An 18,094-nucleotide genomic window follows, 5' to 3' on the forward strand; every position below is an offset into this window, starting at 1 on the left:
TGTTATAAAGAAGAAACTAACACACCATTGTAAAGCAATTATACTCCAATAAAGATGTAAAAAAAATAATAATACCATTTTGGGTGTCACAAATTAGCAAAAAATATTTTTAATAAGGCTAACCAATGCTAATGAGTGTTGTGAGATGAGCATTATCATACACTGATTTTTGGTGGTGCATACAATCCTTTTGCAGAGGTAATCTGAGGCGAACTGCATTGAAGGCTTTAAAGGTCTCAATATTCTCTTATTGAAATTTAACTTTGTGGAATATACCCTACAGAAACAATTTGAAAATTAAAAAACTTAATGTACTAACATATTCATGGCAGTGTTCTATATATACATCCATGTAGTAGCAAAAATGGAAACAGCTAAACAATGGCTAAGATACAGGTATCTACGCATATATTTATATACAAAATAGGATATTACATAGCCATTAAAAACAGTCTGTATGTAACACTTCCACGTTTACTACATGAAGAACAAAACATAAAACTGTTTATGTTAAAAGAGGAAAAGAAGGAAAAAAATTATGCCTAAACGTTGGAAGAAAACAAAGAAACATTAAATGCCTGGTGAATATTTTCCCCTTCTTTTAAATTTCCTGATTTTTTCAAAACTAATTTTCCATAATGAGTTTGTATTGCTTGTATAATAGAAACATATAAAATATAAGCATAGTTTTATTATTAAAATTAAAATGAAAACTACTCAATGATTTTTGATATAGTGTCTATTAGCAGCAAAAGAGTACAACACACATATTATTCATTGAAGCTGTACACCAGCTTCTGACAACTCGATGACGGAGGGAATTGCTGAGCTGTGCACAACTCACTTCTACCATGATTTCAAATAAACGTGCAAACATATGACGACAGGAAACTAAGGAAAATGCTTCCTTGCACTGAGGAAAAATCTACTCATCACTCAACCCACAGCATTTGTGCATAGTTTTTCAGATTTCAAAAGAATAAACAATAAAATGTATGCAGGTAAGAATCTAATAGCATAATTTATATAAGAGTAAGCAGTAGTGCGGTATGCTTATTTTTTTAAATTAATTTATTTTTGGCTGCATTGGGTCTTTGTTGCTGCGCACAGGCTTTCTCTAGTTGTGGTGAGCGGGGGCTATTCTCTTCGTTGTGGAGCACAGGCTCTAGGGGTGCGGGCTTCAGTAGTTGTGGCACGCGGGGGCTCAGTGGTTGTGGTACATGGGCTTATTTGCTCCACAGCATGTGGGATCTTCCCGGACCAGGGCTTGAACCGGTGTCCCCTGCATTGGCAGGCGGATTCTTAACCACTGCGCCACCAAGGAAGCCCCACAGAATTGTTTTAAAATGGCCAAAAAAGATCACTGCCAATGTAAACATGGTCAATACATCCAGGAAACTATGATTTCTACCTTCATATCAGAATGATTTCAATTTTAAAATGTGTGTTTAGTAAAGAATGAGGAAAGATAGAAAACACACAAAAGAATCTTCAAGGGCTTTTTTAATTTAAAACATATATAGCACATGAAAATAACAAATTCATATTAATACATTATATTTATATAAAACTTGTTTCAGTTAATACAGCTCATCCATTTTTGTTGTTAAATTCTACCAACTTCTTTAAAATGTTGCCTATGAAAATACCATCCAAAATGTGTCACTTTAATTTCATGAATGTTAGGTGTTATAGCTCTTTGCCTTCTTTGCCCCACACTTACACCAAAATGAATTATTTGAAAATACTAAAATAAAGCTTTCTTAGTGGCTTAGTGGCTTTGTATTTGTATTAAAATATTTTACAACTATAAAAAGTTTAAAATAATTATATTGGTTTCCCTATATATAAATCCACATAAATATATTTGTATTGCATATTTTATTAGCTAATACAGTTTTTAAAAATATTCTACCAACTTCTTTAAAATATTTCCTATGAAAACATCATCCAAAATCTGTTTTAATTTTTATGAATGTTAGGTGTTGTATCTCCTTTCTCTCTTTGCCCCATACTTATGCCAAAACAAATTATCTGAAATGCAAATATAAATAAAATTTGGTATGCTTTCTTAGCTGTTTTGTATCTTGTATTAAGATATTTTACAAGTATAAAAGTTAAAAATTTTATTGGTTTTCCTGTATATATTATATATATGTAATCTTCTACCTACTGTAAGTGAACTAATCTACAGAATTTAGTCATTTTGTTATCTCAAATGTAGAGGTCCAAAAAATCAGGGGATTACAAAAATTTCAAGGTGATTAAAGCAGATGCACATTAAAATACTACAGCTATGGCATATTTAACATCCATCAATCAAAGAAAGAGAGTGTTTATCTTTCCATTTGGCAACAATATCTTCAAGATAACTATTTACCACTTTTCAAAGCACTACTATCAGGTAGGTTTTATACTGGGAGAGAGGATCTACAAAACATTACTGTCCTCATCCAAAACCAAAAATAGATAAAGGACTTTAAAATACATTAATTATGAAAGATGATGACCAGAAAAAATGACTATGTCCAATGAGCTTACAGGGCTTCAAGATGAGAATGCCTTTGCTTCATTCAAGATCTAGAATCTTCAAATTTCATTTGATAAATTTAACTGGATTTTCATTTCTGATTATGTTTAACCCCTACATTTGGCTGTGTACTGTAACAACTTTTATCTTACTTGGATAGTAAAAGAAAAACCACTGAATTCTAAAGACAGATTAATAATCTGTTGAACTCAAATTGAGAACTAATCAGTGAAAAATACTTATCTGGCTTGGTAAATAAATTTAAAGAGATTGAAAACATTACAAAATAAGCTGTTTTTTAAAATATCTAACCTGAAATGATAAAAAAGTTTTTAAAAGCTATTAAAGATCTTTCCTGAGGGCTACTAAAAGCAAAAACAACCTTAATAAACACATGGTTACAAATTTCCTCACAGAGGTAAAGAGGTTGTGATCAGTATCAGGATCTTAAGGAAGTGTCATTTCAGAGACTGCATTAATCTCTTCTAAGTGGTTTAAAGAGTCTGAGCTGGTACATCCTGGAACTAAGGAAAATCCGAAGCAATTCACCTAGTGGGATACCAAAAGGACTTACATATCCTTGATTTATTCAATTTCATTGTTCTTTTACATATATTTTTCTTCTTTAAAACTTTAAGATGATTTACTCATTTATATGACAAGCTTAATAAGGCTGACATTCAATGGAAAACAATGAAATAATTTACCTTTTAGCAATTAGAAAAATTTAAATCATTTTTATTATCTTCTTTTTAAGGGTCCCTTATTAAAGCTTGTGAATTTTATTAATGTAAATAAACTAAAGTGATTGTTTTTTATGCACCTCTTTGCACCACAGTGTAAAGGGTAGTCTCGTTAGCAGTTAACCTTTAACACTCTGTACATACTATTCTGAAACACTGTGGTGAAGTACGGCCTCTCATCCTTGAGCAAGACGCTACATAAGGGAGGGTTAGCTGAGTTGGAAGGGTCTTCCACATCCCAAATTTCAAGCATACTGCAACCAGGCCTGAAAAAAACAGGCACATATATCTGTATTAAAAATGCATTCATATCTAGAAGAAATATAATTATAAAATATCTCCTAGATTTTTAAAGACTAATTTAATAAATTAAAGATTTAAAAGCATCATTTCAAAAAACGTAAGTTTAAAATTTAGAGATAATAAAATGAAGGTACGCTGCATTTTCGTGTTCCACTTAGTGAAATAACTAATATATTATTGAATCAAATAATAAGGGCTCAATGCACATTCAGAAATATATATTTAAAAATCTACTTTCAAAGTAAAATATAAATGAATATTCTAACTGGTATTGCCATCCAAACATAAGGCCCATTTATAGCAGAATGAGACAAATTAAAGGAAAGTTAATCTAATTCCTGATGAAATTCATATTTCATATGAATTTTTTAACAGCTATATTGAGGTATAATTTATGTACGATAAAATTCACCCATTTTATGTGTAAAGTTTGATAAGTATGGGCAAATGTGTATAGGTGTGTGAGCACCATCATAATCATAACACAGGGAATTTCCATCACCCCAACAAGTTCCCTTGTAGCAGCCTTTTAGAGTCAGTCCTCTCCCCCAAATATAAACCTAGGCAAGCACTGCACCCTTCTGCACTATAGTATTGCCTTTTTTAGAATATGCTAGATAATGCATATCTAGCATATATTACATACATGGTTACTCACATGGTAACATTGCTATCCTTTCTCCTTCAACCTTTCCTTCATGTATCTGTATTTACAATGCATCTCTTACAGAAGGACATAGTTGGGTTTTGCTTTTGTATTCAGTTTGTCAATCTCCGACATTTGATTGGAGTGTTTAGTCCCCATTCACATTTGCAAGTACTGATATGGTTTGATTTAGGGTTGCCACTTTCCTGTTTTTCTTCTGTTTGTTTCGTATCTTTTTTGATCATCTGTTTCTTTCTTGATTTCTTTTATGTAAAGCAAAAAGGTTTTATTATACCATTCAATTCATCTACTGGCTTATTTGAGTTTTTTCGTTTTGTTTTTTGCTTTTGCATTTTTCAAGTGGTTTGCTCTAGGGATTACAACAGACATCTTCAATGTATCACAATTTACTTTACATTAAAATTGGATTATTTCCAAGGAGGTGTGCCAAGAAGGTGGAGTAGGAAGGCCCTGAGCTCACCCCCTCCCATGGGCACACTAAAATTACAACTATTTACAGAGTAACTATTGATGAGAAAGACCAGAATCTAGCAGAAAAGATCTTATACAACTAAAGACATAAAGAAAGAACCACAATGAGACAGGTAAGCGGGGCAGAGCTGTGGTAATAGTCAAGACTCATCATATACCCAGGTGGGTGACCCATAGATGGGAGGATAATTACAATTGCAGAGGTTCCCCCCAAAGAGTGAAGGATCAGAGCCCCACTTTGGGCTTGGGGTCCTATATCAGGAAGATGAGCCTCCAGGATATTCAGCTTTGAAGGCAAGCAGGGTTTACTTTTGGGAAAGACAGAGGGCTGTGGGAAAGAGAATCCACTCTTAAAGGGTGTACACAAAATCTCATACACTACAGGACCCAGGGTAGAAGCAGTAATCTGAAAGGAGCCTGGGTCAGACCTTCCTGCTGATCTTGGAAAGTCACCCAGAGAGGCAGGAGGCAACTGGAGCTCACCCTGGGGACGTAGATGCTGGTAGCAGCTATTCTGGGGAGCTTGTTCTACCACGTGGACACTGGTGCTGGTAAGTGCCATCGTGGAATTCTTCCTCTAGCTTATCAGCATGGGACCTGTCCCGACCCACCATCCTGTGAGTACCAGTACTGAGAAGACTCAGATCAAGCAGCTAGCCTGACACAGCCCCATCCACCAGCAGGCCAACATCAGCTTTGCTACACCCTGGAACCTATAGCCAGGTGCCTCATGATCTGGCTCCACCCACCACTGGCCAGTAGCCTCCACACAAGGTAGGGCCTGGCAACGAACAGGACTGGGGGCCAGCCACATCTACCTGACCATCCATAGTTCTCAGCCTGCCACAACAGAAGGGCCTGCGCAGCTGACACAGGGGGCAACCCTAGAGCATATAGCTCTGGTGACCAGAGGGGAGTGCACTTCTGGAACCCACAGGATGTCTCCTACAGAAGGTCACTTCACCAAGATTGGGAAGTGTAACCAAACTACCAAATACATAGAAATAATAATGGCAAATTAGGCAAAATGAGATGACAGAGAAATATGTTCCAAAGGAAAAAGATAAAAACCCTGGAAGAAGAATTAAGTGCAGTAGAGATAAGTAATTTCAAATAAAAAGTTCATGGTAATGATCACAAAGATGCTCAAAGAACTTGGGAGAAAAATGGATGAACACAGTGAGAAGTTTAACAATGAGATAGGAAATATAAAGAACCACCAAACAGCTGAATAATACAATAAGTGAAATAAAAAAAAACATACTACAAGGAATCAACAGTAGATTAGATGATACAGAGGAATGGATCAGTGAACTGGAAGACAGAGCTGTGGATGTCACTGATGCTGAACAGAAAAAAAGAAAAAAAAATTACTGAGGACAGTTTAAGAGACCTCTGAGACAACATCAAGCATACTAACATTCTCATTTTAGGGGTCCCAGAAGGAGGAGAGAGAGAAAAAGGGGCAGAGAACATATGTGAAGACACAATAGCTGAAAATTTCCCTAACCTGTGAAAGGAAACAGACTTCCAGGTACACAGAGAGTCCCAAACAGGATTAACCTGAAAGGTCCACACCAAGACACATTGTAATTAGAATGACAAAAATTAAACATAAAGAGAGATTCTTAAAAGCAGCAAGGGAAAAGCAACAAGTTACCTACAGGTTTTGAGCTATTATGAATAAAACTGCTCTGACACTCTTTCTAGAGAGATGGGGTTTTTTTGTTTGTTTGTTTGTTTGTTTTGCGGTACGCGGGCCTCTCACTGTTGTGGCCTCTCCTGTTGCGAAGCACAGACTCCGGACGCACAGGCTCAGCGGCCATGGCTCACGGGCCCAGCCGCTCCGCGGCATGTGGGATCTTCCCGGACCGGGGCACGAACCCGTGTCCCCTGCATCAGCAGGCGGACTCTCAACCACTGCGCCACCAGGGAAGCCCTAGAGAGATGTTTTAATTTCTCTTATTTAAATTCTTTGGAATGGAACTGCTGAGTAATAAGGTAGATGTGTGCTTAAAATTTTTTAAGATTCCTCCAAATAGTTCTCCAAAGTGGTTGTATCATGTTCACTCCCCTTAGCAATGTCAGAGATTTACAATTATTCTGTATCCTCTCCAATGTATGGTATTTTAGTTTTAAAAATTGTATTTATCGGTCAGTCACACATTTTCTTTGGTGAATTATGTCTTTCCAAGTCTTTTGCCCATTTTCAATTGTACGGTCATTTTATTATTAATTTATAGAATTTCTTTATATGAACTATATTTATAAATCCTTTATCAGATATATGCTTTCAAATATTTTCTTCTAGTCTGTGGCTTGCCTTATCATTTTCCTAATGTCTTTTTGGTGAAAATATTTCAATTTTGATATATACAATTTATTGATTTTTTAAATCGTTAGTACTCTGTGTTCTAAGAAATCTTTACAATTTTAGCTCTTACATTTAGTTCTATAATCCACATAAAGTTAATTTTTGTATATGGTGTAGTATGGGTCATGGTTTAATTTTTTTCTGTACATTATATCCAGTTAGATCAGCAATATTGTTAAAAGACCCCTTTTTCCATTCAAGTAAAAAATAGTGTTTTAAAATTTTCTTTGTGTTTTTTTTCCTTTGACCCATAAATTACCCATAAGTTTACTGCCTAATTTCCAAATATGCATGGATTTACTAGGTATCTGTTTATTATTGTTTTCTATTTTAATTCTGTATGATTTAATACCTTTTAAACATATTGAAACCATTTTACAGCCCAGCATATGTTATCTCTTGGTGAACATTCCACATGCCCTTTAAAAGAATGTGTATTCCACAGCTGTTTCCTGTAGTGTTCAATAAATGTCAGTTGGGTCAGGTTATTTGATACTGTTTGTTGTTCATCTCTTTTATATGCTTACTGACTTTTTATCTACTTTTCCTAGTAGGGGAAAAAAATGTTAACTTTTCCAACTATAATTAAAGCCTTGCTTATTTTTTCTTTTAGTTCTACACATTTTTATTTTTTGTGCTTTGAAGCTCTGTTTAGAGGTATGCATATTTAAAACTGTTAGATATTTTTGATGAATTAATCCTTTTGTCATCATAAAATGTCCATCTTTATTTGTGACAATATGCCCTGTTTTGAAGTATGTTTTGCCTTAAGCTTTAAATTAATATGATACGCATATACATTATGATATTTCTGTTTCTTCTTTTGCAAGATGCCGTTTCTTCCTACACACATTTATTAGATCTTAAAATTAGATACAAAAATTAGCTACTAAAATTTACGAACTTAGCTCTTCAAAATCTGTTATAGCCAATTCTTAATTATCCATAGGAGAAATGAAAATTCTTAATGCTAAAATTAATATAACTAAGGACTTCTTAAATCAAGGAGACTAAACAAAGGTCTCAAGATATCCATTACACATCTTAGAATTTTATGTATTATTAGAGATTCAAAATTTAGAAATGAAAAAATGTTAATTAGAAACGTTTTCTTATTATGTCCTTTTGAGTTACGTGAAACTTTTCTTATGAGTCTTATAAATCCAATGTAAATCAGCTGTAGTAGCAGAATGCTAGTATCTCACTTGGTTGTAAATTCAAATCTGTATTTCAGACATCTAATAAAAGTTATCAAAAAAATTTGAAGATTATGGAAAAAAGCTACATTTAAGATGTTAAATTAAAAAATTAGGATAGCAAAATATACTATACTTTTAAAAAATTACATTATGCTTAAACAATAGTATAATTTTAATTTCCTACATGAAATAATTTTAAATAAAATACCAGGGCAACAATTTAATGGAATTAATTTAAAATAAAAATTTTTAAAGAATCAGGACTGCTGTAATAAAGTAAAACATTTGTTGTTTTAAAATATACCATATCATATACCACAGGACTCATACTCACTTAGTTCTTACAACACACCACGCCTCTTCTAAAATGTAGTAATTCACATGTAACTCCGCCAACTTATCTCTCACTTCTTTTGCAGATTTTCGACTATATGCAGAATAAACTATTTTTGTCCGAGCTCTTTAAATTCAAACAAGTTAAAAAATTTTTAAATAAATGATAATAGATTTGTTACCAAATTAAAACCTCAATGCTTACTGGATGGAGCATTGATTATATATGACCCCAAATAGCATGAATTATTTTGGGAATAGCAATTGCCACATATCTATTTATATTTTGCATGTGCTTAAACTTAGAGCAATTTGATTTTTGCAGGTACTGCTTATTAGTGTATAATCCAGTTTAGAGTCTAGAGGTAGGTAGCAGTATAATAGTTCAGAATATAAAATTTGCTTTGCATAATTCATAAAATAATTAATCTGGAACAAATTCAGATAGAGGCTAAATATAGTGAAAATATAGATTTCAGTAGATAATTTCATTCATAGAAACTCTGAAAAGCATATGAGTTGAAGCTGAATGTAGCAAATAGAACAATTAGACAGTGGGCATCTAGGGTAGTAGTCATGTAGAGAAAGCAACTTAACAGAAGCTTGAGAGACAGGGATGCTTACCAAAATATGGTACAACAGATGGTTTAGCCCTAAATGGGTTTTTTAATAAAATCCTGAACAAATTATCAATTATGCATTAGACTTTTCTTAGGATTTCAAGCATACAGAATGCCCAATCTCCACAACCAAACATAAAACTTTAAATAATTTAAAATATTACCTCTAACAATAAGCCAAAAATACATTAAAAGGAAATGATTACCCAATTACTAGAATGATTAAAATAATTTTTAAAAGTCAGTCATTTAAGGAAAACAAAACTTTCAGACCTCAGTGGAAGCTAGAGTTCCCATAATCAGCTAGGAAAAGAGCACCCCAAAGTTTCATAAAAGCATTTAATATAGCAAATTTCATGTACCTTTTCTCTCTGTTAAAAAAGGCTAATCATTGGCCACAAGTAAGATGAAGAATGGTTTCTTAAACCAGGCAGAGGGGCTGTGGAATCTAGAACAGGGGTTGGCAAACTATGGCCATGAGCCAAATCTATCCCCACTCTTATTACTATTACTTAGGAGTTTCACTGGAACACACACCCACATAAACACACAGAGGCTAGTCATAAATGTGACATATTTTTCACTTTGAGAAAAACTGGGTGTTGCTTCTTTCAGTTTTCAGAGGTTTATTAAGGTTACTTTAAGTCAACAGGTACGTATTGTAAGTTCTGAATGGTTATTATTCTTTAACTTCTAGCACAAATATGAGGATAAGAGTGGTTGTGTGTGTGTGTGTGCATGTGTGTATAAAAATTTCCCTATTCCTATGAGTCAGGAGAAGTCGTTAGTGTGTCTGGTTGAAGTATTCTATCAGTTGCCCACCTCAAGCCTGCATCCTCATAATGTGGGTGATTCACAATGGGGTGAAGAGTGGAGAGCTTGACACTTGCCATTGTAGGCATGGCACCAGCAAAAACAGCATCTGGAAAACAAGATTATATTCCTTAACAACATGTTTTAAAGAAAACCAAAAGTTACCTATCTGTAATATTTGAACCCAGATTAAGAAAGATGAAGTACATTTAAATAATAATCATTGGCAGCATTCTTTTTCTTCGCTTAATATTTACTGATGGTCTACACAATAGCCAACTTTCATTATACGTTATCTTGGTGCCAGGAACTGCTAAATACTTTTACTAGGATTATAGAATTTAATTTGCACAGCTTTGAGGTGGGTTCTATGTATTCTTATTTTGTACATCAGGAAGCTGAGACACAGCAAAGTTAATTAAGTGACTTGCCCAAGACTGCACAGCTAGAAAGTATCAGGGCCTACCCTCTTAGCCACTTCACTACAGCATACTACCATGTTCAAGCGCTATACTAAGAGACAGCACTACAAAGACACACAGGACTGGAAAGAATTGTAAAATTTGATATCTTGTTCCAATAGTTTAAAGTTCTAGGAACTGGGAGACTATTATAAAGGGCAAGTCTTATGGTACATGTTTTAAAGTGACTTTTGTGGGTTGTGAACTGTAATCTTGAGAACTTTCCAGATGAAAGCATTGTTTTCTTCCCTCAGATCACCTTTAAATATTCATAAATAAGTTTTCTTAGTTTCTGTTTGACTTTATAAATGTATACATTTCATCAAACCATTTCATTACTTGTTAGTAGTACTTTCTGAAGTAATAGCTTGTATAAATGTATTGCCTTTTGGTTATAACTAGTCTTACACCAAAATCTACTGTCTGGCTTCAGTTTTAGTTCTGTCTCTTGGGAGACAAAAAGACCAAACGCTTACTTCCTGGCACTCGTGTACAATAAATGATTACATGATTAGCAAGGTTATCGTCATTTTTAATCAGCACAGTAAAATCACTAATAAGAACAAGGCATATTATTCAGATCTACTGTAAATAATTGAATGTTTACTTTCAAATGTAATTAAGCATTCTAAATGTAACTTTGGAGACTTCCCTGGTGGTGCAGTGGTTAGAAGTCTGCCTGCCAATGCGGGGGACCATGGGTTCGAGCCCTGGTCCGGGAAGATCCCACATGCCACAGAGTAACTAAGCCCGTGCGCCACGACTGCTGAGCCTGCGCTCTAGAGCCTGTGAGCCACAGCTGCTGAAGCCCACGTGCCTAGAGCCCATGCTCCGCAACAACAGAAGCCACTGCAATGAGAAGCCCGCGCACTGCAACGAAGAGTAGCTCCTGCTCACTGCAACTAGAAAAAGCCCACGTGCAGCAACAAAGACCCAATGCAGCCAAAAATAAATAAATAAATGGATACATTTATTTAAAAATAAATAAGTAAATAAATAAATATAACTTTGCATGAATATCTCTTTATATGCCTTAAATTTGAAAATACATAAATAAATTGAAGTAGATGTGTATTTATTATTGTAAGATTCAATAATTAATGATGAAAAGCTCTTAGGCTAGAGCAGTGGTTCTCAACCAGAAGTGATTTTGTTTCCTAGAGACACTGACAACTTCTGGAGATATATCTGGTTAGCACACTGTGGGGGGAGAGGGGCTACTGACATCTACGGGTAGAAGGAAGGAATGCTGCTCAATATGCTGCCAATGCACAGGGTAGCCCCAAATATCAACAGTGCCAAGCTTGAGAAACTCTGGGCTAGAAGGACCCAAAGCTCAGGGCCAGGGTCATCCAGAAGAAACTAGGTAAGCCTGTCCAGCAAGAACTGGAACCACTGAGAAGCAACCATCTATGAAACAGAGAGAAGGGGAGAGAGAATACTCCCCAAATGCTTCTTTCCTCTTGGGGGCAAAGTAAACATGAGTGTGACAGGGAAACAATAGGATCTTTTCTATAATATATTTAAATCTCCACTTAGCTTACCGCATGTATTAGAAAAAAATTATCCCTTTGACTTGACAGAGCCTCACTAATACATACATGACTTGGTAAGTGGACCACAGGCTGGATATCAGTTCCCACTTGTCCTCCCAACTGAGCACCTTTGTGCTGTGTACAAATTATACAACCTTACAGGGTAGACCTGAATGTAAGCTCTAGTTCCACCTTTACTATAGAATTTAATAACCCATGTGGTAACCATGACAGGACTCATAATACAGCGATGAGAAAGATTGGTAAGATCAAAGAAGAGGCAAAAATGAGGTAGGAGTTTGTGAGAGTTATCTCAGAAGGGTAAGTTGCCAAACATAGGCTCTCTCTGCCAAGAACCCAAGACAAACACTGGAACAAAGAAAGACACAAGCAAACATGGAAAGAGCAGGTATCTTTTAAAGCTTTGGAAAAACAGCTGTAAGTGGGGAGGGGCAAGGGAGAGTAAAGGGACTAGCTACCTTGTACTACTGTACTACAGGGAAAAAGTCAGTAAAGTGTTAATTCAAAAATTCTGATTAAACTAACCTGGAAGCTCTAAGTGATGAGGCACTGTCACCTACACCCTTTGAAAGCCATAGGCCAAATATCTGAGTTGAAGTTCATAAGAGTTTACCTTAATGATAGCTAGTTAGTAAAATGATGACTACCAAATAAGAGATAAGAAGAAACTGGCTCAAGGAGTCACAGGATAAATTTAAATAAACCATAGTGAAGAACTTGTGCCAGAAAAAAATTATGAAACGTCAAAAATTGTCTAGGACAAGACTATAGGTTACTTACAGAAAATAATGTACAATATATTTATCCTCTGGAAAGGTATTTAAAAGTGAAATAAATATCAATCTGCTTGAGGTGGTTTTGGACAAAGATAGCAAGAAAAGAAGATAAGCTAAAAGAATATTTTAAAGTATTTAAAAATAGCATGTATACTCATCTTTTTGAGATGAATTAGTGAAGAAAACAGAATATCCAAGATTTTAACTCTTCTCCATGTGACTGGTTTTACAGACATGGAGCAGAGAGTAGGCACTGAATAGAAGTGAAGGGAGGGGTATTGTTAACCTCCCCAGTCAAAACTATCTTCTCCAGTGGCCTGTCACAAGGTGTGAAAGTTGTCATTAAAGGTTTTTTTTTTTTTTCTTTGAGGTGTCACTGTTATGGTTAAAATACAATAATCTCAGAGTTATAGCACATAACTTGTGGACAATCAATAACTCTTAAAGTCAGTTAAAATTCTTTTCGACAGGTACCTAGGAGGGGTTTAAAGATGACACAAAACCACCTTTTAAAAAGGTTTGATTTGGTGAACACTGCAATTACCATGCTCAAAATCTGTGAAGGTATGAATGCATATGTATTTTAAATTTTTATATATATACACACATACACATATATATGAAATGATAACTGTACAATATATGCAAATGTATAATGACATATAATAATAATGTGTGTGCGTGAGTGTGTGCTAGCTATACGTATAACCAAACAGCTACATACCCGGTCTGGTATTGTGTTTGATCCACTGTATCAGTTCTTCCTGGGGCAAATTATTAAATTCTCCTATTATGTTCCATTGATTATGGAGGTTTGTACAACCTTGTATTGACATCACTGTTAGAATGCCAAAGATAACATTCTCAAAACGAACTCTCCGAAAAAGCCAGCCAAAGAGCTGAAATGAAAGAAACCAATTATTTATAATTCTTATATGAAGGAGGCTATTGGGTCAATAATAAATTACCACCTTTCTACCTAAACCAAGGTGGATTACCATTTGATACTAACAATATACAGAATATAATAATCATCACCTATTGTTTAAAAACAGCAAATATTTTGGAATTGGAGTCCAGTTAAAAATGGAGCTTTCTCGGCTTCCCCGGTGGCACAGCGGTTGGGAGTCCGCCTGCCAATGCAGGGGACACGGGTTCGTGCCCCAGTCCGGGAAGATCCCACATGCCACAGAGCGGCTGGGCCCGTGAGCCATGGCCGCTGAGCCTGCGCGTCCGGAGCCTCTGCTCTGCAACAGGAGAGGCCACAACAGTGAGAGGCCCGCGTACCGCAAAAAAAAAAAAAAAAAAAAAAAAAAAAAAAAAAAGAGCTTTCTTTCCTCTTAAAAGAAATAAAGAAGGAATACCTGATCCTTCTGGTACTGATTTACTACCAGGAATTAAGATTAGCAAATCACAATTCTGAAACATCCTGGAACTAAATCCATAACATCTGGCTGCCTTTTATGGACATCTTGAATAACTAGGGAAACCTCATTAGTACTGACAAGTATATTCCTCTCAGGAATATAAGCATTATGATATTCTAAGGCAAGACACTTACAATCAAAACTAAATAAGGTGTCTCTAGAAGTAACTTGGTCCCAAAATTCTAGCTACTTTGTCTAGCTCTTTTGCATACAGTAACAGAACCCCAGAATTGACAATTTTCCCCCACGAATTATCCAAGCCCAACAAGACAACACTAGAGCAATTACGCTGCATCTTCTCTAGTATTACAAGAGCACTTGAGGATAGTTTTGACGGGCCAAGAATCTCTTACACTGACCTGAACTTCAAAAAACTATATTTGTGGAGAGGATACTAATAGAGGGGAAAGTCATAGAATTATCAGCTAAAATCTAGGAATAATTTTCAAAGCTACCTGAATTTACTTTTCTTACTCTATAATGAATCATGAACTAACATTTTACATCATTTAAGATAAAAACACCTAGTGTTTTTATGTTTTGGATTACTCAGCAAAGCCATGGTAACTACACCGTAGTTGCTGTAGTGTTATAGTGTAGTTATACAAGAATGAATACCTTACCCGCCGAGAGCATATCAAGGAAGCCATAACACACATGTGAGGTGTCAAAAAGAGCTTCAGCCTCATAATTAAAATGGCAAGGGAAGCAAATGCAAACAACTGCAATATGTGAAAAATTAGCTATAAAAACACAAAACAAAATTACATTTTCACTTTATATGTTTTTTAATTAATATATGTAAAATAAAGTATATTAAAACTATTATTCACTAGGACAAGGATCTTTTAAGTTATTAATAAGTCTACTAATATTTATTCATTCATTCAACAAAGATTTATCAAATGCCTGCTATATGCCAGGTGCTGTTCTGGATGCTTTGGATATAGTAGTGAACAAAACAACACTGAGCAATTCCTGTCCTATGAGGCTCACATTTTAGTACATTTACTAAGGAGAGACAAAATAAATAGACATAGCAAATAACAAAATCTATCATACAGTCTATCAGAAAGTGGTAAGTGCAATGGAAAGGGAAGCAGAGCCAGGAAAGGAGACTGAAGTGCAGGGTGTGGTGTGAGACCACAGGCAGGAGAAGTTGCAAGTGTAATTAGGATCATCAGAGTGGGCCTCTTCAAAGAGGTGGCATTTGAGCAAGGACCTACACCAGGTGAGAAAGGGAGTCACAGAGACATAAAAATATGGGATGCTTCACAAATTTGTGTCATTTAGTCAGCAACAAAAATCATAACACAAACTAGATTATTTTAGAAGTAGTGGAATTGTATAAATACTTGTACTAATTAGTAGGACACCCCATTTTAAGATGGGGTTCCTCTGAGCAAAGGTTTCAAACAAAACTTTTCTAACAGACATATTCATAAAATTTCAACAAACTCCTCACTAGAAAAATGGACAAAGAATTAATACAACCAAAAGTAAGCACAACTAAATATTCATGTTCTAATTCACTAATATTCAAACAAATTAAATAGTAAAGATAATATTTTCACCTAAAAATTGACAAATATTAAATTAATAGAGTGTTAGAGAGTATGCCATGAAACACACCGAAATAATTGGTATATTTCTGTAATTTAGTAATATTTATCAAGACCCTAGAAAAGAGCCAGCTCCTTTGACTAAAATTTTGGTTCTAGGAATTTAACTTAAGAGAATAATCAAAACACAAAAATGCTTCTACAAAGATGATCGCTGAAATGAATTTTTCACAGCAAAAACAGAAACAACCTAAGTGACCAATATAGAGGACTAAGTAAATTATTGCATTTTCACATGTATACAACCATTAAAAGATTACATACTGGAAGATTATTTAATGGCACGGAAAAGTTTTCAGAATATAAAACTCTATACTATAATAATATTAATTCTATGAAAACCATCTATGTGTGTATATACATGCACAGGGGGAAAAGGCTGTAAGAGAATATACCTAAAAAGTTAACAGAAATTATTTCTGAATGGTGATTTTTCTCATTTTTCAAATTTTAAAGACACGTGCTATTCTTATAATCAGAAATATATAATTTATATTTAAAACAGAATGGCAAAAACTGTACCTAAAGTTATCTTTTTTCCTTTTCTAAATGATATTTGAAATGGAAAATCTGTTAATTTTTTAAATAATTCTTGAACCCAGAGTTGGAATGTGGAACATTTATTTCAAAATCAATCCTTCATTTTTCTTTAGCCAAACTCACCTCTGGACAAAATTAGGAACATGTTTTGGAGAGAAGACAAGACATCAACACACTTCATCCTCAAATAGGTCCTTTTGTTTAGGACCGCTAAATCACAGATTGATAGGTTATGTGAGCCATCTACTTTAATCATCTATCCAAAACAGGGATCACTTCTATAAATCTATCAACTGAATATTCACTATTTCCTGAAAAGGAATATGCCATAGGAGTACCTATTACAAAGACGGATAGCTGTATATGTTAGAAAATCTTTTCTAAAACAGAACTAATGTTTTCCTGCAACTTCCACACCTCTGGAACTGCACAAAATTGGCCTAAACCCATTTGTGCATGACAGTTCTCGATTATCTAAATACTGTAATTATGACTTTGCATTATTCCCACCTTCAACCTTAGAAAGCTTTCTATCTTTAGAGTAAATATTCAGAAAAATTCAATTATTAGTTGTGTGTTGTCATAATTCTGGTTGCCCTGCTCTGAATGTGGTACAGATTGTCCATCATCTTCTTAAAATGTGGCATCTAGAAACAGACCATAATAGATAACGGATAATCGATACAAATACACATCTGAATTCTCCCAGTATTCCTTCCTTTGGTTATTTTGAGCCACAGGATGACACTATCATTTCCTCCCCTAACTTCTGTTACTTCTACTTTAGCAACAATTTCTCACATGACCAAAATCAAATCCAAGGTAGTAATACTCCTTGACTTTCCTCTATCATCTAAAGGCTGAAGGAAGGACTGTTTTCATATGGAGACTTGAAAGATCCCCACCATTACCTTGTCTTCCCTGAATGATGCTTCTTGTGGCTGGATGACACAGAACAGCTATCCCAAATGGCATCACTTACGTTTGTTTTCTATTCTCACCCAAATGCTCCTAAGCATTCACTTACCCTCAGGCTACGACTTTCCATAAAGCTCTTTTGCCATAGTTATTTTATCTTCCATTCTGTAAGACAGCCTTCTTTTTAACTACCAAGTGGAGGACAGAAGGCTACAGTCAAAAAGTATAGTACAAAAATCACTATTGTATGTATGCCATTGTCAATCTGGTACCTCTTGCCATATAAAAATTACTAGGAAAATTCTCACAACATTTTTTAGAGGCTGGAAGGAAGGAAGAGAAGCTCAGGGAACTGTTTACTACTCATCTTTGGAATAAGTGAGCCCAACTGGGTAAAATGTGAGGTAGCAGCTACCGAGCAGAAAGAAAGCAAGGACTAACTAAAGCCAGTCCAAATAGCGAGTTGTTCCTGTCAAAAATACCTCACATGACAGTGTGAAGATATCTTGAGAACATGCTAAAGAGATGCCCTTCACTGGCACAGTTAACAGGGAGCAGAATATTAGATCTGAAATTTTGATCCAGAAGGCACACTAACTGTAAAAGTGGATATTTACACAATGCTTAACTTAGACTAGGCATTATTGTAAGGACCTTTCATGTAACTCATATAATCCCATAGCAACCATACGAAGATAAGTACTATTATGATTGTTGTTGTTTTTGTTGTTCCCCAAAAGA

General features: G+C 35.0%; 1 protein-coding gene across 1 annotated transcript in view; it reads right to left on the minus strand.

Moving 5' to 3' along the window:
- Positions 1–1,502: 1,502 nt before the first annotated feature.
- DPY19L2 (dpy-19 like 2) overlaps positions 1,503–18,094 on the minus strand; it is an 89,039-nt gene continuing 72,447 nt past the window's right edge. Inside the window, exons 18-22 of the mRNA XM_019925638.2 lie at positions 14,897–15,016; positions 13,571–13,745; positions 10,063–10,162; positions 8,622–8,747; positions 1,503–3,539 (exon numbers count right to left, since the gene is read on the minus strand). Of these exons, the coding sequence (XP_019781197.1) occupies positions 3,386–3,539; positions 8,622–8,747; positions 10,063–10,162; positions 13,571–13,745; positions 14,897–15,016 (675 nt within the window). The 3' untranslated portion in view covers positions 1,503–3,385. The remainder of the gene's footprint in view (positions 3,540–8,621; positions 8,748–10,062; positions 10,163–13,570; positions 13,746–14,896; positions 15,017–18,094) is intronic.

The sequence above is a fragment of the Tursiops truncatus genome, chromosome 9, assembly GCF_011762595.2.
Source record: "Tursiops truncatus isolate mTurTru1 chromosome 9, mTurTru1.mat.Y, whole genome shotgun sequence".
Classification (NCBI taxonomy): domain Eukaryota; kingdom Metazoa; phylum Chordata; class Mammalia; order Artiodactyla; family Delphinidae; genus Tursiops; species Tursiops truncatus.